The 18,176-nt window shown below is 53.7% G+C and overlaps 1 protein-coding gene across 1 annotated transcript; it reads left to right on the top strand.

The window, feature by feature from the left end:
- Positions 1-696: 696 nt before the first annotated feature.
- PSD4 (pleckstrin and Sec7 domain containing 4) lies at positions 697-15,447 on the top strand. The gene is made up of 15 exons (XM_049784632.1): positions 697-1,596; positions 2,676-2,763; positions 3,640-4,018; positions 7,597-7,773; positions 8,012-8,092; positions 8,233-8,345; positions 8,715-8,773; positions 8,877-8,966; positions 9,897-9,940; positions 10,243-10,403; positions 11,286-11,356; positions 11,453-11,616; positions 11,982-12,126; positions 12,436-12,579; positions 15,034-15,447. Exons 1-15 carry the CDS (start codon positions 697-699, stop codon positions 15,286-15,288), a joined length of 2,871 nt encoding a protein of 956 aa, XP_049640589.1. The 3' UTR covers positions 15,289-15,447.
- The last annotated feature ends 2,729 nt before the right edge of the window (positions 15,448-18,176 follow it).

Raw genomic sequence — 18,176 nt, 5'->3', positions numbered from 1 at the left:
CTGAATTCCAGCCCCCACAGGGCTCCATGACACAGTCAGTGTACAGGCAGCTCTCAGCCTTGGCCAGCTGTCTTCTGCCCCCTGCAAAAACTGGGCTCTGGCAGTGGGCTGAAGTTGGGGTGCAGTGAGCACCCCCTTGCTTTCCCTGAGTGGGTGCTTCCTGTGACCTGGCTGCCAGCTTTGCCCATACCCATGAGGCTGCCTTGCCTACCCGAGCCTCTGCCTAGCTTCCCCTGCTTCCACGGTCATCCCTGGTTTCCAGTTTCTTGTTGCTCTTTTCTAGCAGCTCTGCCTACTGCCTGCCACCCTGGTGGGGACTTAGTACTGTAGCCAGGAGAGAGAGAATGAGCTGCCAATAGGGTCCACTCTTCTCCTGTCTTGATCCCAAGCCCTTCTGTCAGTGTGTGTTTCTGAGGAGGGTGAAGGTCACTGAGACTGGGGGGCGGGGATGTCACCTCACTGCCCACTCCAGCCACTCTGGCTGAAGTCTGAGTGTGCAGGTTTTCTTGCAGCTATGGCATGCATGGGCACTCACATCTAATGCTGGTCTATGTCTGCCCTGGGTTTTTTGCAGGGTTTAGGTGGACTCCCTGCTGCCCTCAGGACGGCAGCCTCTTCTTTATCATCACTATCATCATCATCGCTGACATGTTATAAATGTGAAGGCACTGTTGAAGGGTTCCCACCACTTTGATGATGGGCGACCACTGGTTGTCTGAAGCTTCGGAGCCCCCAGGACATTTTGGTGCCTGTGAGGGAGACAACCTGCCCCCACAGCCCGAATTCCTGCAGCCCAGGGCACCCTGCAGCCCTCCAGAGCGTGGGGTACAGATGTGTGCCTTGGACCATCCCACATCTGCCAGACCTGATGCTTCTTCCTGGGGCAGCCCTCCAGAGCATGGAGCACAGACTTGGGCCATGGACCCTCCAATATCTTCCAGGCCTGATGCTTCTCCCTGGGACTCCAGCAGGGATGCACCGGGAGAGGCCTGTTCCCCAGTGGCCCAGAGCAGCTCCACGCAGGTGGTATTCTGGGCTGGTATCCTGCAGGCTCAGATGTGTGTGTTGGACCTGGAGGAGGAGCTGGAAAAGACAGATGGGATCCGAGCAGAGCTGAGACGCTGTGTCCCTACCACGCCTTTAGGTTTTAGCCACCCTATGGAGGAGGCCTGCGAAGAAGACAGCAGCAGTGGGCCCGAGAGTGGCAGCGAGCTGAAGGGTGGCAGCGAGCCCGAGGATGCACCAGATTCGTCTCCAGAGTGGGGTGCTGAGGAGGAGAGCGTGTTTTTTGACAACCCTCTCTTTCTGGAGAGCCCGAGCTCCGACACCAGTGCTTCTGGGGCGCACTTTTCCTGGGCCTTCCCTGACTGCCTGAATATCAGGAACCCCGAGACATTGGAAAGCTTGGTACCTGAAGCTGGGGAACCCGAGGATGCAGGAGGCGAGCCAGATGGTGGGGACAGCCTGGCTGACTCTGGGGGGCCGACGACCCCGCCATTCCCTGTGCCCACCTACAAACTTCACTCCTTTTCCTGGGCTGCCCTGAACACCACAGGTGGGCCTCTGGATGCGCCCATTGACTGGAAAGAGAAAGAGGTGAGCTGTGTTCCAGGGGGACCCTCCCCAAATCTATGGGGCTATGCAGGGGATGCAGAAGGGTCTAGTACCAGTGCATGTGCTTGCTAGTGTTAGGACAGCACAGTAGCCCAGGGACCTCAGCATCTGGCTGTGAAGAGTGCATCCAATGTTACTTGCTCCCATAGCAGTGAAGCCTTAGTGCTCATCCCGCACAGGTGCATGGAGGTCTTGACTTCCCGGACCCCCCTCCCCACATCTATCTGGTCTGTCCATCTTCTCCCTACTGGAACCAAAACCAGTCAGCCTGCCAGGGTTCCCAGCTGACCTGCAGAGGCCTCTCTCCTCTGCACTGATCCCAGTGCTTGGTCCTACGTGCTCCTCAGTTCCCATCCCTCCGTCCAGTTCAGCCTCTGTATCTCAGGGCCCAGGACAAAGCCCTGGAGTCCTTGAGACCTTGGGAAGGTGGGCGTGAATGAGGACAAGTGGAGCGAGTTGATGGGAGGCTTGACCCCGTGAGGCCTTTGCCAGATAAGGAGAACAGGAGGGCCCAGGCCTTTATGTAACTTTCTTATCACAATAGCAGCGCGTAGTGCCCACTGGTTCCCACAGGAGCATCTTCCACCCCTCAGCCCCATTGTCTAGCATCTGCTTATCTGAGAAAAGCCTGGGCTTTTTTCAGGCTCTGACAGTGCCTCTATGACATGTGATGTGGCCCCTCTGGGCTGGGCAGGGAGGCAGGAGGCAGCTTTAGTCGGTGGATGGAGTGAGGTGGGGAGGAGACCAAAGCAGGGCTGGTTTCTCATCTCACTCTTCTCTGCTTCTCTATTGCCTTCTTGTAGCCTCCCCTAAAAGTAGGGTTTCTTCCCAGGGTACAGAGAATGGCGGGGGTACAGGACATCTAAATTCTGCCCCTCCTATAGGCTAGTCCTCACCTTTGCAAAGGAGAGCCTGACGTCCAGGGCATCACCCAGGAAATGTGGCTCCATCTTCTTTGTCCCAGCTGCAATCTCTCCTCAGTCCTCTGGGTGGGAGAGAGGGAGGGTCTGTGGCAAAGCGTCTCTCCCCTGGGCTCTCAGCCTCCTTTTCTCTCCCCACAGGACCTGTCCTGCTCTCAAAGGAGGGTCCTGCTGATGGAAGAAGGTCCTTCCTGGCTACCTCCAGAGCCTTCTTGTTCTGAGAACAGAGGTGAGGACAGAGGGGGACCTTGGAAATGGGATACCAGGAGGTGCTCGACTTGGGGAGGGGTGGACCATTCTGGAGCTGTGGGGTCAGGCAGCTTTCCCAAGTCAGTATCCACTATCTTCCCACTTCTGTGACCCCTTGGGGGTGACTTGGGCAACCTAGCACCCTATAATGCAGCCAAGTGAGGCCTGGTGGACCCTCTGTGCTGTAGCACTTGAGATGCTGGCATTGAACAGTGCCAGGGTCACCGAGTGCTGCCATCCTAGGCAGATACCCCAGCCCAGAAATACTCATAAAGAAGGCAATGTGCTGGGAATCAGAGACATAATGCAGTGGGTAGAGCTCTTGCCTTGCAACCAACCCAGGTTCTATCCCTAGCACAACATAGGGACCCTTTGAATAATTACCACCCTCCTATGGACCCTGCCAGGAGTGATCCTAGTGCCATCAGGTATGGCTAAAAACAAAAATGTCCAGAAATCTGGTGTTTTCTGGGGCCAGAGTGGTGGCGCAGCAGGAGGACGTTTGCCTTGCATGTGACTGACCTAGGACTGACCACGGTTCGATACCCCAGTGTTACATATGGTCCCCCAAGCCAGGAGCAATTTCTGAGCACATAGCCAGGGGTTATCCCTGAGCGTCACTGGATGTGGGCCCCCCCAAAAACAAAGAAAAAAAGAAATCTTGTGTTTTCTATGCCTGAGAACTCTTGATTTTGGCATGTCCTAAATTCCTGCTTATCTCCTCATGAAGCCTCTGCCCACGGCCTGCACATGTGGGAGGTCACAGTCCACAGTGGGACGGGATGTGCTGCCAATTCCTGGCCCCTGTGCCCTGTCTGCCTCAATCTCCACCCTCTTTTCTGTATTACTTGCCCAGGCTCTTCATTGGGTGAAGAGATTGCTTCGTGTCCTTCAGCCTCTGTTCTCAGCACCTCAACCCCTGGCCCTTGGGGGAGTCCAGCTTCTTCGCCTGAGCCCAGCAGCCCTGAATCTGTGAGCAGAAACTCCAGTGCCAGGCCCAGCCCACTGACCTCAGGGCAAGGCAGCCCACAGCTTCAGAGACCGTACCGGGATCACGGGACCCCCAGAAGGACATTAGATGCTCCGTGCCCAGTGCTTTTGACCACTGACGGAACAGAGCTAAGTTCCCAGGACACAGAGGAGGCAGAGGAAGCCCTAGATCCGTGCACAGAGCTCACTAGTGAAGATCCAGCCAGCACCATAGGGACTGGAGCCTCCCAGCCCCTAGCCACAAGGTAAGTGGTGCCTTGAGTGTGGCTGCTGCATTCCGGGAGAGGACACAGACATGGTCCTGCTCTGATGCACATAATGAGAGCACTTGGGATTATCAGGGCCCAAGCGATAGGGCAGTGGGTAGGATGTTTGCCTTGAAGACAGCTGACCCAAATTCAATTTCTGGAGTCCCATTTGGACCCTGAACCCCGTCAGGTTCAGACTGGCTCTGCACTCAGCCAGTAGCATGGCTAGCTATGCCTAAGATCTAGGAAAACTTTTCCGTTTTATTTTAATTTTATTCTATTATTATTTTTAACCCCTTTGTCAGATGCTGTGCTGTGCTGTGCACATTTCAGCTGTGGCTGTCACTGAGGTCATACATGGAAGATCACTCCCCCTTCAGCCACTACCCCACCATGCTCCCTGTGCTATGTTTATATGGGTCCAGGGAGCTGCTCCCTGGGCTGTAGGTGTTCATGGCGGGGTGGGGTCACAATGGTGCTCCCGTGTTTCTCGGCTGTGCTGCTCCTCTCAGTACAGGGCCTGGCTGTGTCTTTGGGCCTTGCTGCTGGCCTGGGGACCATGGTCATTGTCGCCATATGTGAAAACCAGGGACTCGACTACGTGATGTAGCCTCAGCAAGAGCAATGTCACTATGTCGCTGTGTGGGGTTTCCCTGGACATTTCCTGTGCTGTTGCCCATCAGCCTGGTGTGCAGCCAGTGACTGCAGCACAGATAGCCTGAGTGAAGCACACGTTGCCAAAGAACTGAAGGGGCAGGGTTGGGATGGGTGTTAGTTGTGTGGGCAACAGCAGTGGTAATTGTGGAGTGCAGGGACCATGGTTCTGAGGTTGCAGTGGTTAGGTCCAGTGTTCCAAACCCAGCGTAGAGCCTCACACACACTGAGCAAGCCCTGAGGGGAGAGGCTCTGGGTGGTATGAGCAGAGTCGCACAAGCCAGATGCCAGGCTGAAGCCCAGAGAAGAGGGAAGAGAAGACACTGGATGCAGGCCCTGCACACTGGGGGAGGGTTAGCTGGAGCCTGACACCAGCCTCACAGCCATCAACCAGCAGAGGGGCTTGGGTGAGGACCAAGGCAGTGAGGTTGGCCTGACATAGAACTGGACTGACCTCAACTGTGACAGTCAGACCCGGACCGGGAGGGAAGCATGATGGAAATCTGCCCATTCAGCTCTGAGTCTGGAAAGATGGTCCTGCTCTGAGGGGCTGGGTGGAGTTACAGGTCACCCGTAGAACCAGCTTGGCCCTCATTCCTGTTAACCATCTGGGGTTAAATGCCGTCTCATCAGTATGGGCTATCAGTGCTAAGATCCAAAGAAATATGTGGAAAAATGTGCATTCTGGGGCATTGCAGAGATGTGGCTGTCAGAAGCATGTCTCCAGGGTCTGAAAGAGGGTCCACCCATGGAACAGGATAAAGTTTACCTGGGGGAGGAGTGATCATAGAGCTCAGTGATGCGGGTTTATCTGAGGCTTGTCCTCCACAGATAGATATGTGACGCTCTTCCATCGCCAAGTCTATCCATCTTTCTTCTCATTTGAAACCAGGTTCAGTGCCACAGGCTTAGCAAGCTGCCCTTCATGTCTGTTGGATTTTTTAGTGAGATCATAAAAGTCATTTTTCTCCCATTTTACTTTTCTTATTATTTTATCACTTGTAATTTAATGGTGATCTTCTATTTTATTAATACGTGCCTGATTGAAATAACAGGTCACACAGTTTATAATTCACTCGCATCATTATATATATGGACCCTGTCAAGTAGAGACTTAGGGTCCAGTTTGTATTTGGGCAGCTTCTAATCCACTCCAAGAACTTCCCTATTGTTAGATGAATGCCAATGGGCCAGGTCACTTTTGTTTATATGTGTGTGTGTGTTTATATTTATTTGCACACACACACAGGTTTGGGAGCCACAGCAGGTTCTCAGGGATTACTCCTGGTGAACTCGGAGGACCATATGGGATGTCTTCAATTGAATCCGAGTTGGCCATGTACAAAGCAAACACCCTTTGTGCTATTGCTGTGACTCCCAGGTTACTTTTAGAAAGTACTTTGTGATGTAGCCATTTTCTTGTGTCTCCAACTCTCTCTGTATAGCTCTTTCTCTTTGTCCATCTGTCTCTGTCTCTCTTTCTCAGAGGAAATGAATTAGGCCACACCCAATGGTGCTGGGAAACTATCCTGATTCTAAGCTCAGAAGTGACCCCTGGATCAAAGGGGTCAGGGGATGGGAAGCAAGTGCTTTATCCCCTGATTCCTCTCTGATCCCTCCACTTCTTTCCTTTCAAGTCTGATGATTGCCCCGACTTGCTTTCTGTTCGTGAGACCATGCTGCAGCCTGTCACTGCCCAGAGACTTTCCATGTGACCCTGGAACTATCCCATCTCACTTTCAGGGACTTGATGAGGTCTGAGGTTTTCTTGTTCTTTTTTTAGTTTTGGCAAAACACCTGGCAGTGCTCAGGGCCTACTCCTGGCTCTGTGCTCAGAGGTCACTCCTGACAGGGCTCAGGGGACAATGTGAGTGCCCAGTAGGACAAGTGCATTGCAAGACTCTTTCCTGCTGCACTGTCTCTCCAACCTTAGTTCCTAGGTCTGCTTCAGTAGATTGTTCCCTTCCCTTCTCAGTGGGTCATTCGTCCACCCTGCATGGTGGTTTCTGCTCTGCACTTTGCCTGGTGGTCTCTGTCGTACCTGTTGTGCGTCCTGTGTGGTGGAGTGTTCAGGACAATCAATAAGACACAGACACAGGGGGGTGTTTTCTTGGACCTTGTCTCATAAGTGCTCAGTTCTGCAGAGCCCATTTTCTATTCTGATGGTTTTGCTAACCTGCCCTTACTGTGATCCCCGCACACAGCTGCCCAGCTAACAGGGATACACTGTACAATGGGGATACCCTGTGAGAGCAGAGGTGGCAAACTGAGCTCAAATAGGGACACCTCTGTGATTTGGGGTGTGGAAATGAGGATAAATTCCCAAGCCCCATTCCCAAGGTGAAAGGGAAAGCGGGCCTGGAACAGTTCTTTTGGCTCAGGTGGGCTTTTGATATGTAAAAGGTGAGCCGTAGTGGTTGAGGGTGAAGTATGATATGCCATATCATTTTAGAATAAAGAGTTGGGCCTGTATGCCTGTGTGCTGCCCTGTGGCCAAGCCTGGTACACAGTTCACTCCTCTGACTCTCTTTCCTGATGCTTTAATCCTCCTGGAGGTCTGAAGACATTCTGGGGGTTACAGTTCAGTTGTGGGGTACAGTGGCCTGCTAGTGTGGGGAAACAGCCCCACTCAGGCTAGATGATCAGATCCCAGTGGCACCTTCAAAGGTCCACACCTGCTGTCCTAGATAACTAGGGCTTGGAACCTCTGGGACTCTGAGGAAGTGCTGGGTCCCAGCCATTGAGCACACTTCCCACTCTATTTCTAATGCATGACAGGTTGGGGGGATCACCCAGCCCCTTCCCACCATGCAGACCCTGAGCTCTACCCCTCACACTCCAGAATTCCGCTTGGGCTTGAGTGTCCCTCCCCTACCTGCCCAACCCGAGTGGGGTGTCTGAGAACATGGTGTCTCTTCCAGGCTTGCTGAAGGCCCCATGCCCCAAGACCCCAACCCAGAAGCTGGGCAGAGGCCACACACAGGAGACAAGCTGGCAAATGGGGTGAGGCCTGACAGGAGGGCCTGGAACCTGGCATCTCGTCTTTTCCACCTGGAGGGCTTCCGCAAGTCAGAAGTTGCTGCCTACCTGCGGAAGAAGTAAGGACGGGGCTTTGAGGCATCGGTGCGGGGTGGGGAGCCCCTGCACTGACCCCCCCACCCTGTCTACCCACTGCCCCTCTCCTTCTCTGACTCTGTCTGCTCAAAGCCTCTCCACCCCAACTCCCTTGAGCTCACACACCCTGACAGGTGAGGCCTGGGGTGGGGGGGCTCACCTTTCCTCCCCAGTGAGGCTGTGAGGCTGCAGCGGCTTCACACCCCTTTCCTTTCCCCACAGCAATGACTTCAGCAGGGCCGTGGCTGAGGAATACTTATCCTTCTTCCAGTTTGGAGGCCAGAGCCTGGACCGTGCTCTCCGGTAGGTCCCCAGGGTGGGGAAAAGCCAGGCAGGAGAGAAGCTGGACCCTGGCCCAGCCTTGGGTTCACCTGGGATCTGGCCTTGTCACTAGCCAACACTCTGGTCTGTCTGTCTGTCCATCCATCCATTCATCCACTCAGGAGCTTCCTGCAGGCACTTGTGCTCAATGGGGAGACTCAGGAGCGAGAGAGGATCCTCTACCAGTTCTCCCGGCGCTTCCATTACTGCAACCCCGGGGTCTTCCCCTCTGTGGGTACGTGAACACTGGCCAGGACGTGTCATGGGGCCCCCACAGAGAAGAACAGACATGCCTCTGTCTGTGGGTTTACTGGGTGGTGACTGGTGTGACTCTGCATATGTGAATGTGTGTGTACTATTCATGTGTATCTGAGTATATACCCATGAGTTATCTGAGTCTGTGTATGTGTGTATATGTTTGTGTGCCTGTGTATATAAGGTATATATATATATGTGAGTATAATTTATGAGAGTATATATATATATATATGAGTGTATGTGAGCATGCATATGTGTTGTGTGTGTGCGGCTTGGGTGGAGGCTGGGCCAAGGAGATCCAGAACCCTCTGGGACTGCTGCACTCCAACCTTCTTCCTCTATGCAGACTGTGTCCACACCTTGACCTGTGCCATCATGCTCCTCAACACAGACCTGCATGGACAGGTGAGGATGCAGGTTGGGGGTGGAGACCAGAGGCTGGGCCGGGAGCTGGTGTATTCTGCTGAGGGGTGCTGAGAGCTGTTCTGTCTTTTCCCCGTGGCCACAGAACATTGGGAAGAGCATGAGCTGCCAGGAATTCATCAACAACCTGCAGGGGCTGCAAGATGGCCGGGACTTCCCCAAGGAACTGCTAAAGGTACAACTTCAGGGTCCTCAGGGCCTACAGCTCAGGTTTGTAGGTGCTCAGGGTCCTGGGGCCTCCAGGAGAGTGCTGAGCATGGGAATGGGGACATATTTTCTGCCTGTGAAAAGGCCCCTTGGAATGGGTAGTCCCAAGCCAGTATAGACTTGCTGACCCCTATGCCCCACTTAATCCTGTGAATTAGAATCTCTGCCAGGCTCCTGAATGATGCCAAAGCCTGTGGTGTCTGAGAAGTATTAGCTTCCAGGGCTTCATATGGACAAATGAAAGTTTCAAAGGCCGGAGAGATAGTACAGTGGGTAGGCACTTGCTTTGCATGCAGTCAATCTGGGTTCAAAAACCAGCTCCCCTGAACCCTCCAGGACTGATCCCAGAGCATAGAGTCAGAAGTCAATCCTGAGCCCCAACTCAGAACCAAACCAGATCTAGGGTTTGGACTCTGTTTCAGGCTTGGTTTCTGGTCTCACTGACCAGAAACTGCCTTGTGGGCAGTTGCCACCTTGCCGTATTTTCTAGTGGACTAAGCTCTACACACACTGGCCTGTGATCGTGGTTATATCTCAGGTGCCAAGTCTCCTTGAAGAACCTTTCTCTGACACATGCTAGTGATCACAACCAGCACAGCACATCTCCTGAGTCATCTCCCTCGGTCATGTCAAACGCCCATTCACTCCTTCCCTCACTGCTCACCACCCACTATGCTGCACAGGCTGCTCTTGGGACACCTCTCAGAATGAAGCTTGTGTTCATTCTGTTTTGTCTTCTGCACCCAACCAGTGTTCCACATGTGGCAGACGCCCCCACCTGTCATCTGCCCCTGCCCAACTCCCGGGCCACAGAGAGATAGTGGAGGGCAGTGATAAGTGGGGAAAGTCAGGCTGTACCCTTCCTTGCTCAGCCATACCACCCTGTGCTTTCTTCCAGGCCCTCTACTGGTCCATCCGGAGTGAAAAGCTGGAGTGGGCTATGTAAGTGGGACCCCTTCCCCCCCACAGAGGAGACAGTCCAGTCTGTCCTCCTTAAAGTTGGAGAATGAGGTATCCTGGGCAGGGGTATATTCTTCCTTGGGTGGAGCCTGAGTGAGGCCCTGGGAACAGAATGTGAAGGCATAGAGGTCTAGGGTGTGTGTGTAGTGGCCAGAGGCTGCCAGGACAAGGATAAGCATGGCCAACAGTTGCCAAATCTATGGACTGACTGAACTTGGGAGGGCCTCAGGGATGAAACTTTGGGAAGCAACCAGCAGGTCTCAACTGAGTTCTCTGGTATCCAGGGATGAGGAAGATGCAGCCAGACCTGAGAAGGCCCAACCACTGCCACTGGTGGGCAAACTGAGTAGCCCTCTCCTGCAGCTGGCACAGGACCCCCTGGCGCCCACCTATAAGCAGGGCATCCTGGCCCGCAAGATGCACCATGACGCTGATGGCAAGAAGAGTAAGTGTCAGGGCTGAAGAGTGATAGCACAGTGGGGTGGGCAGGGGTCTTGCCTTGCTCACTTCTGCCCCAAATTCAATCCTCTGCATCCTGTATGGTTCTCGGAGAGTAATTGTTAAGCACAGAGCTTAAGGAATAAACTCAGGAGTAAAACCTGAGTACCTCCAGATGTGGCCCCATCCCCCCCAAAAGTGTCTATGGCTCTGTTTGGTCCATTGAGGCCATGATGGCTAAGTCCTGGGCAGCACATGCTGCCTTTCCTGTGACCTTGGCTGTTGCATAAGCACCCAGGGCCGTGTGCGGTGCATAAGAGCAAAGATCCATCCCTATTTGGGTGCTGGGAGGTGGGATACAGGATAGGTATCTAGGTACCTGCACTGAACTCTGGAGGAAAAGAGGGCCTGGAGATTTGGGGTCAGGCAGAGATAATCTTTGGGAGACAGAGCAAACAGCATGAATGGATATTCCCTCCAAACACAGACAGGGGCCTCCCTCTTTGATCATGACAGCCAGCCAGTCAGACTAGTGATTGGCAGCAGGTAAAGTTGAAGGTGTCTGAAGAAAGTAACCTGATCCTGCACGTAGAAAATCAAGACCTAGAGTCTGTAGGAAAGGACCCGGGAGTAGCCTGGCTGGCACTGAAGCTAGGTTAGGCCTCTGTGGAGCCGAGCATATGTGTAGATGTGAAGGTGGTTTGCAGGCAACTAGCCTGGGAGGTGGGTACCCACTTGACAGTGGCTGGGTCTTTGGTGTTGGGGGCTCCTATGTTATTGTGAGCACTAAGACGGGGTGTGAAACATCAGGGAGGGGGTGTGTGAAACATCTGGGAGGGGATGTTTGGATGCCTCCCAACTTCACTTTGTTCTCTTGCTCCCGGGATAGCGCCATGGGGCAAGCGTGGCTGGAAAATGTTCCATACTATGCTCCGGGGGATGGTCCTCTACTTCCTGAAGGTACTGAGTGGGGCTTGCCTGTGCCAGGCCTTGCGGGGTGCAGGGAGAAGGCCCACGATGGGTAGGTGGTCGGCGTTGATGGTCCCTTTCGTGCAGGGAGAGGACCACAGTCTCGAAGGAGAGAACCTGGTCGGGCAGCTGGTGGATGAGCCGGTGGGAGTGCACCACTCCCTGGCCTCGGCGGCCACCCATTACACCAAGAAGCCATATGTCTTCCAGCTGCGGACAGCTGACTGGCGCCTCTACCTCTTCCAGGCCCCGTGAGTGCCGGGTGGGCAGATGCAGCTGGAGGTTCTCCCTTCCCCTCTACTGCTCCCTGATCTCTGTGGGCTGTTGACCCTGCTGGCCTGCAGAACCTGGGAGGTGTGTGCTTCCTGCTTCCTTGTCCTGCGCCAGCCTTTTCCTTCTGAGTGCAGAAGATTCTAGGAAGTCACTAACCACTGACCTGACTGTTGGCTGGCACTTGGAAAAATCCAAGTCTCCCAGGGTTCCTCTGAGAAAACATTCTGCAGGAACAGAAACGGGGAACATCTGAGGCTTTCAGCTTCTCTGCTTGCAGATCCAGGAGGCAGGCAAGAGGGGTGGGGGCAAAGTTGGGACCCACAGCTTGCTTGTTCTACTACAGCACCGCCAAGGAGATGGGCTCCTGGATTGCACGCATCAACCTGGCCGCGGCCACGCATTCGGCACCACCCTTCCCGGCTGCAGTGGGCTCCCAGCGCAGATTCATCCGGCCCATCCTGCCCATGGGGCCTGCCCACAGCTCTCTGGTATCCTCCCTTTTTCCTAAAGGGTCTGGAAAGTGGTTTTAAGGGCACGGTGCACACCTGGAGATGGGGACCTGGCTCGCACCCTCTGGCATTTGCTTCACTATGGGACACACCAGCCGGTGCTCAGGGCTCAGTCCTGGCTCTGAGCTCAGGGCTCATTCCTGGTGGTGCTCAGGAGATGTTAAGGGGTGTCAGGGATCAAATCTGGGTTTGCCCAGTGCTCCCTGATGTACTGTGTCTTCTCCAGCATGTACTATGTCACAGGTGTGGCACTTGGGACAGCTTTTCCAGGTCTCTTTCCATTCACAGGAGGAACAGCATCGGGCCCATGAAAACTGCCTGGATGCTGCCGCTGATGACCTGCTGGACCTGCAGAGGAAACTACCGGAACGGCGTGGCCGGAACCGAGAGCTGGAGGAGTACCGCCTGCGGAAGGAGTATCTGGAACATGAGGTGAGCTGAGTAAACTTCTATATCCGTCCTGGCTTCCCTGCTGCATCCTCTGTTGCCCTCATGTGGTAGCATTTGGCTCTGTAGCTTTTCTTTTTTCTTTTTTTTTTTTTTCAGAAGAAAAAAAATGTTTAATTGGTTTATTTAAGCATTGTGGTTACAAAATTGTTCGTTGTTGGGTTTCAGTTATACAATATACAACCATTCTTCATCAGTACATTCTTCCTGTAACCAATTCCCTGCCACCCCCCACCTTGATCTAGGGCAGGCAATTTGTTCTCTCTCTCTCTCTCTCTCTCTCTCCTCTTTCTCTCTTTTTTCTCTTTCTCTCTCTCTCTTTCTCTTTCTCTGTCTCTGACTCTCTCTTTTTTGATTCTGTGATTTTTACTATTGTTAATGGAGGGGTGCCTTGCCTGCTAGTTTTTCCACTTTCAGTGCCAAGTTCTTGTCCAGAGCAATCAGTTCCATCTGTCATTGTCCTAGTAGACCCTATTCTAGTCTAGCTATATTCACTGCTCTTTATGGAGAGCTTCTATCTGAGGCTGGACTCCTGACTTTTGTGTCTATTGTCTATGGGCATCATTACCATATTATCTCTTGTTTTCCTTATTTCCCAGACTGACCCCAATGTGGGTGAGAACTAAACAGGCTAGGCATAGGGGTGAGAAAGTGTGTGCCCTGAACTAACCTTCATGTCTGATTCTGGGAGCACTTGTCTGGAGAGAACTCTTAGGGTCTATGCATATGCTCATAGGTATGTACCAAATTTGTATATGTGTATACAAATTATTTTTCTTTTAAGAGTAGCCACTGGATAATTAGGGTTTGAGCCGAGCAGATCCATCCACTTATAAGCAGACGTTTTTCCACCTTCTGGCTCATCATTCTCAGATTCAATCAGCTGGAATCCAGAGATGCAGAATCCATATACATGGAGGGAGTATCCACTCTGGGTGGACTATTAATGATACCCAATTTTTCTGATTGTGGGTGTACCTAGTCCCTGCACTGTTTAAAAGTTAACTGAAGTTGACTTTCCTTAAATTAAAAGTTTAGCTGAATTAGTCCCTCCACCCCTGCTCTCCCTAATAGTAATAGACAATATTTAGAGAGTTTGCATGGATTATTTATGTAGTTGGACACGATGACATGGCATCCTTATTCCCAGTTCTTAGTTGAAGACTGAGGGATGAGAGATTGCAGATATGATGAGTGCATGAGCCTTCCAGTTTCACATGAGACTCTTCTGAACCACCTTTGTTAGCTCACTGTCAAAGGTCAAAAGGATTCCATGCCACCCTACTCGCACCCCAGCTTCTGCTTGGCCCACATCAAGCACATTTAGGATCCTAAACAAGGAGGTTGGAAACAGGGTTGTGGAGAGAGAGAGAGAGAGAGAGAGAGAGAGAGAGAGAGAGAGAGAGAGAGAGAGAGAGAGATAGAGAGAGAGAGAGAGAGAGAGAGAGAGAGAGAGAGAGAGAGAGAGAGAGAGAGAGAGAGAGAGAGAGAATCCAGAGGTAGCAAAGAAGGAAGATCAGGACCAAGGGTACCTCCTACTGTCTATGCCAACTCCCAGCCCATCCATCTGGCTTGCTGGTTGTACCCCCTTTCTGAATGCACCTCCATTCCCCAGCCATGGGGGACTGCCAAGGGTCCTGAGTCCAACAACTTCCTCTACTGACCAGCTGGAATATGTAGCAATTCCCTGACCCTCCCTTCTACCCCCTTGTTTATCATTATTATTTATTTTTTATTTTTGGACCTCCCTAGCAGTGTTTAGGGGGCCTGGGACCCCACCAGTGATTCTGGGTTAAGTGAGCCCTGAGTTCAAACACAAGGACTAGAGGAGGACGTGGTGCTGCTTGGGCCCTGCAGTGCTGGGGAGAAGTGGGGCACAGGGACTCAGAAGCTGCAGCTATGGTGCTAGGGGACCCCATGGTGCAGGGAATTCAGCCCCCAGGCTCTCTCCCAGCCCTCGGGGCCCTTCTCTGTAAAGCTTCCTAGGGGCTGGGCCAAGGAAGCACACAGCAGTGGGGAAACTGATGTGATTAGCAACCTCAGGAGCAGAGAAGACTAGGGCAGTTAACGCAGCCTCTCCAGATGCCAATTGTTAAAATGCTATTTGGAGTCAATTAGGGCTGAGTGCAGATGTGCACACTGTGTGTGTGGTGGGGGAGCCCTGATCTCAGCCGAGAAGCTGAGGACTCTGCCTGCCTTTTTGAGATGTGACATGTCCTAGCCACACCATTCATCGTGCTGGGCGTCAGAACCGGTGGGGCTGGTAGGAGCGTTGCGGGGTGCTGCGGGCATCATCGCGTTTTGCAAAATCTGGCTGCTCCTGTGTCCAGAACCCACCACAGCCACTGCTTCTGGCACCTGTGGGGGCCTGGCACTCTTTGGGGTCCTGAGTGGCCAATCCAGCACAGGCAGCTAAAGCACCGGGCGGGTGTATTGCAGAAAAGCCGCTATGAGACTTACGTGCGACTGTTGGTGAGCCGCCTACACTGCCCTGATGACCTGGATATGTGGGAGGAGCAGCTAGCCAGGGAAGCTGGTGGCCAGCGGGAGCCCAAGCCTAGCCTGAAGAAGTCACACTCCAGCCCATCCCTGCACCAGGACGAGGCCCCCACCACCGCCAAGGTGAAACGCAACATCTCGGAGCGAAGGACTTACCGCAAGATCATCCCCAAGCGGAACCGCAACCAGCTGTGAAACCAGTACCCCTCACCGGCGAGGCTTGCCCTGTGCTCTGGGCCCAACCTGCCGTGGGTGAGATCTGGGCTTTGCCCCACAGGGTCTGAGACCTCAGCCCTTGCCCACGAGGCTCATCTGTCTGCTCTGAGGGTCTCCATTGCTGTGTACCCATGGCTACTCTGTCTCCCTATCCCTGACCTGCGTGAGTCAAGAGGCCACAGGGCCAGCTCCTTTCCTGGAGCATGCATGGCTGTGTAGCCCATCCAGAGTGTGGTGGACTCAAGGACTGTCCTGTGGCTCTCTGCTAGTGTATGAGCAAGCACAGTGAATCCTGCCTCTGAGAACACCCAACACCTAGCAGTGGAGACTTCTGGTGGGACAGTGGCAGGGGGGTGGGCAAAGAGCTGGGGGAGAGGAGCAGAAACAGGACAGGAGACTGAGATGGGGGGACATGAGTAGACAGGGAGGGGTAGCTGGGAGATGGAAAGTTTGGGGGAGTTGGGGAAGATGGGGCAATTGCAGCACTGAGGCTGCCTTTGCTCTAGAATCAGGTGACACTTTGCAAGATGCCTCTGTCCTCTGTCTGTTACAACTCCGGGCTCCCTGAACCTCTGACCTTCCTGAACCTTTCCCTAGGAAGATCAGGGTGCAACTCCCACCTGTCCCAGGGAAAAGGAGATCATCAAGGTTCATGTTTGAGGATGTGAGCGGGAGGGAAGTATGGAGAGGTTGGCACAGGGCCCCTCACTGATTCCATCCCTCAGCAACCTGTCCTGAAGGGTGCAGGACCCAGCCTTTCTTCCGACACCACAGCCAGCACACGGGCCTAGCTGCCCTCCCTGGGAAGTCCCTGCATGGCCTGTTGGCTGCCTCCCAGTTGGCCCTGTTATCTGCTGGAGGTTGGGGGTGTTCCGGAACCTCAAGGACCTGAAGCCCTGCCTGTGGGAAGGAGGCTGGGCTGAAGAAGCAGCCACCATTGTCTCTGTTCAGCCAAGTGTGCGAGCAGGCTGCTCGCCAAGAGGGGCCTCTCGCTGCCCGCTGGCTGACGCACTGCCTCTGTGGCCTTCCTGCTTGGTGCCCTCCTCCTTGCTGGCTTGAAAGCAGCCCTGGGGCCTGGCACTCCACCAGGTGAGGCTGGCTTTGGGAGCCCAGGCAGGTCAGGGTGAGGCCATGTACCCAAAGGGTACATGATAGAGAAGGCTGGAGAACCAGCAGGTTTGTTCAGGTGTGCCAGCGGCGGGTCTGGGAGATGGTCCTCTCGTGAGCTACGGGCCGTGCCCTTGGCCCTAAGTAGCTCTGCTGTGTGTATGTTGTGTGTGCATCTGTCCATGTCTGTGTGCATGTTACCTGTATGTGTGTGCGTGCAAGCATGTATATGTGTGATCCGCATGGTGTGGAGTATTGCTCACAGGCCGACCTTCCAGCTCTCTGAGAGCTGAGGGTTCCTCTACATCCTTTGACGACCACTGTTCAATCCCCAGACCATGCCCACTTTGTTTGGGAGAGTACTCGGGAGCTGAGACGTGAAAGAAACCAGTTCCTGGGACCAGAGCAATAACACAGTGGTAGAGCATTTGCCTTGCATGCAGCTGACCTAGGACCATCTCAGGTTCGATCCCTGCCATCCCATATGGTCCCCCTAGCTTGCCTGAGCTCAGAGCCAGGAGTAACCTCTGAATGCTGCCGGATGTGGCCCAAAAACAAAAAAGAAAGACAGAAACCAATCCCTGACCACCAGGAGCTGGTGCCAGGCTCTGCTCAGCCTTTGCTCAGGTGCAAAGGCTGCTGTGTCTTGTGGAGGAGCAGCAGGATGCTTGTGTCTCGTTCCCACGGTCAGTTCCATCAGTAACTGGTGTGGGCATGGCCACAGCAGTATCCACTAGTCTCTAGCACAAGAAGGGCATGACATGGCCCTGAAACCCGGCATTCAAGCTGCAGGGCCTTCCTTGTCCCCAAGGAACAGGACTCCTCATTCCAAATAGAGCTGTGTATGTATAACTGTCTTGTGTGTCCCATAGAGTCTTTGCTCAGAGCGTTCGCCTGAGGCTTTAGTCGAGTGATTGATTTATCTTGGCTGCAGGCTCACCTGGGGCGACCTCAGGGCTGTGGAGCTGCTGCTGCGCTGTGTGGCCACGAGGGGGCGGGCTTGCATCTTGCTGGTCAGGGCAGGGTTTGCAATTTGCCTTGGTGCCAGGCAGTCAGGTTCCCCTTCTATAAACCTGAACCCACAGTGGCCCAGACCAGATCTCCCACCATTGGGGACAGTTTCTACCAAACAAGTGGTGGAACTTTAACATCAGCCTGGGACCTGTGGGATCAGCCTGCTGTGATGCACAATTATTCCAGATACCTGGAAGGGAAGAGGAAACAGAATGACCCCATCATCACCAATACCACCCCCCCCCCCCCAGGCATATAGCTGTCCTCAGGCCCACCCTATGCTCCTTCCCAGGGCAGAGTCAGAACCAGGGAGCTCCATAGGGCTGCTGAGGTTTGTCTTTGGTTTGTTCTTTCCGTGGAGCCTAGAAGAGAGCCTGCCTACCTTGGGCCTACGACCCACATCAGACCATCTCCACAGCATCTGCTCGGTGTGGCCCCTCTCTGCTACCATCTATGGCTGGACAGGGAAGAGCTAAATGTCACAGGGATCTGGATCCATAGTGGTTTCAAGTCTGAGGGAGACAGCAAGTGAGATGTGCTGGGATGGAGGGGTTGGAGGGGGCTAGGCAGGTGGGATAGGGAAGAAACCTGGTAGCCAGGGAGAGCTGAGGCTGCTTCCCTTGAGATACAGAGTGTAATTTTCAAGTCATAGTTTGGGGACAGCCTGGGATTCTCGGTTAAAATGAAATGACTGAGTGATGCCACCCAGGAGGACCCGGGTATGGAGACACTAAACTATTAGGCAT

Source organism: Suncus etruscus, chromosome 12 (genome assembly GCF_024139225.1).
Source record: "Suncus etruscus isolate mSunEtr1 chromosome 12, mSunEtr1.pri.cur, whole genome shotgun sequence".
Classification (NCBI taxonomy): domain Eukaryota; kingdom Metazoa; phylum Chordata; class Mammalia; order Eulipotyphla; family Soricidae; genus Suncus; species Suncus etruscus.
The sequence above is the reverse complement of the archived record's forward strand: the minus strand, read 5'-3'. Positions and strand labels throughout refer to the sequence as shown.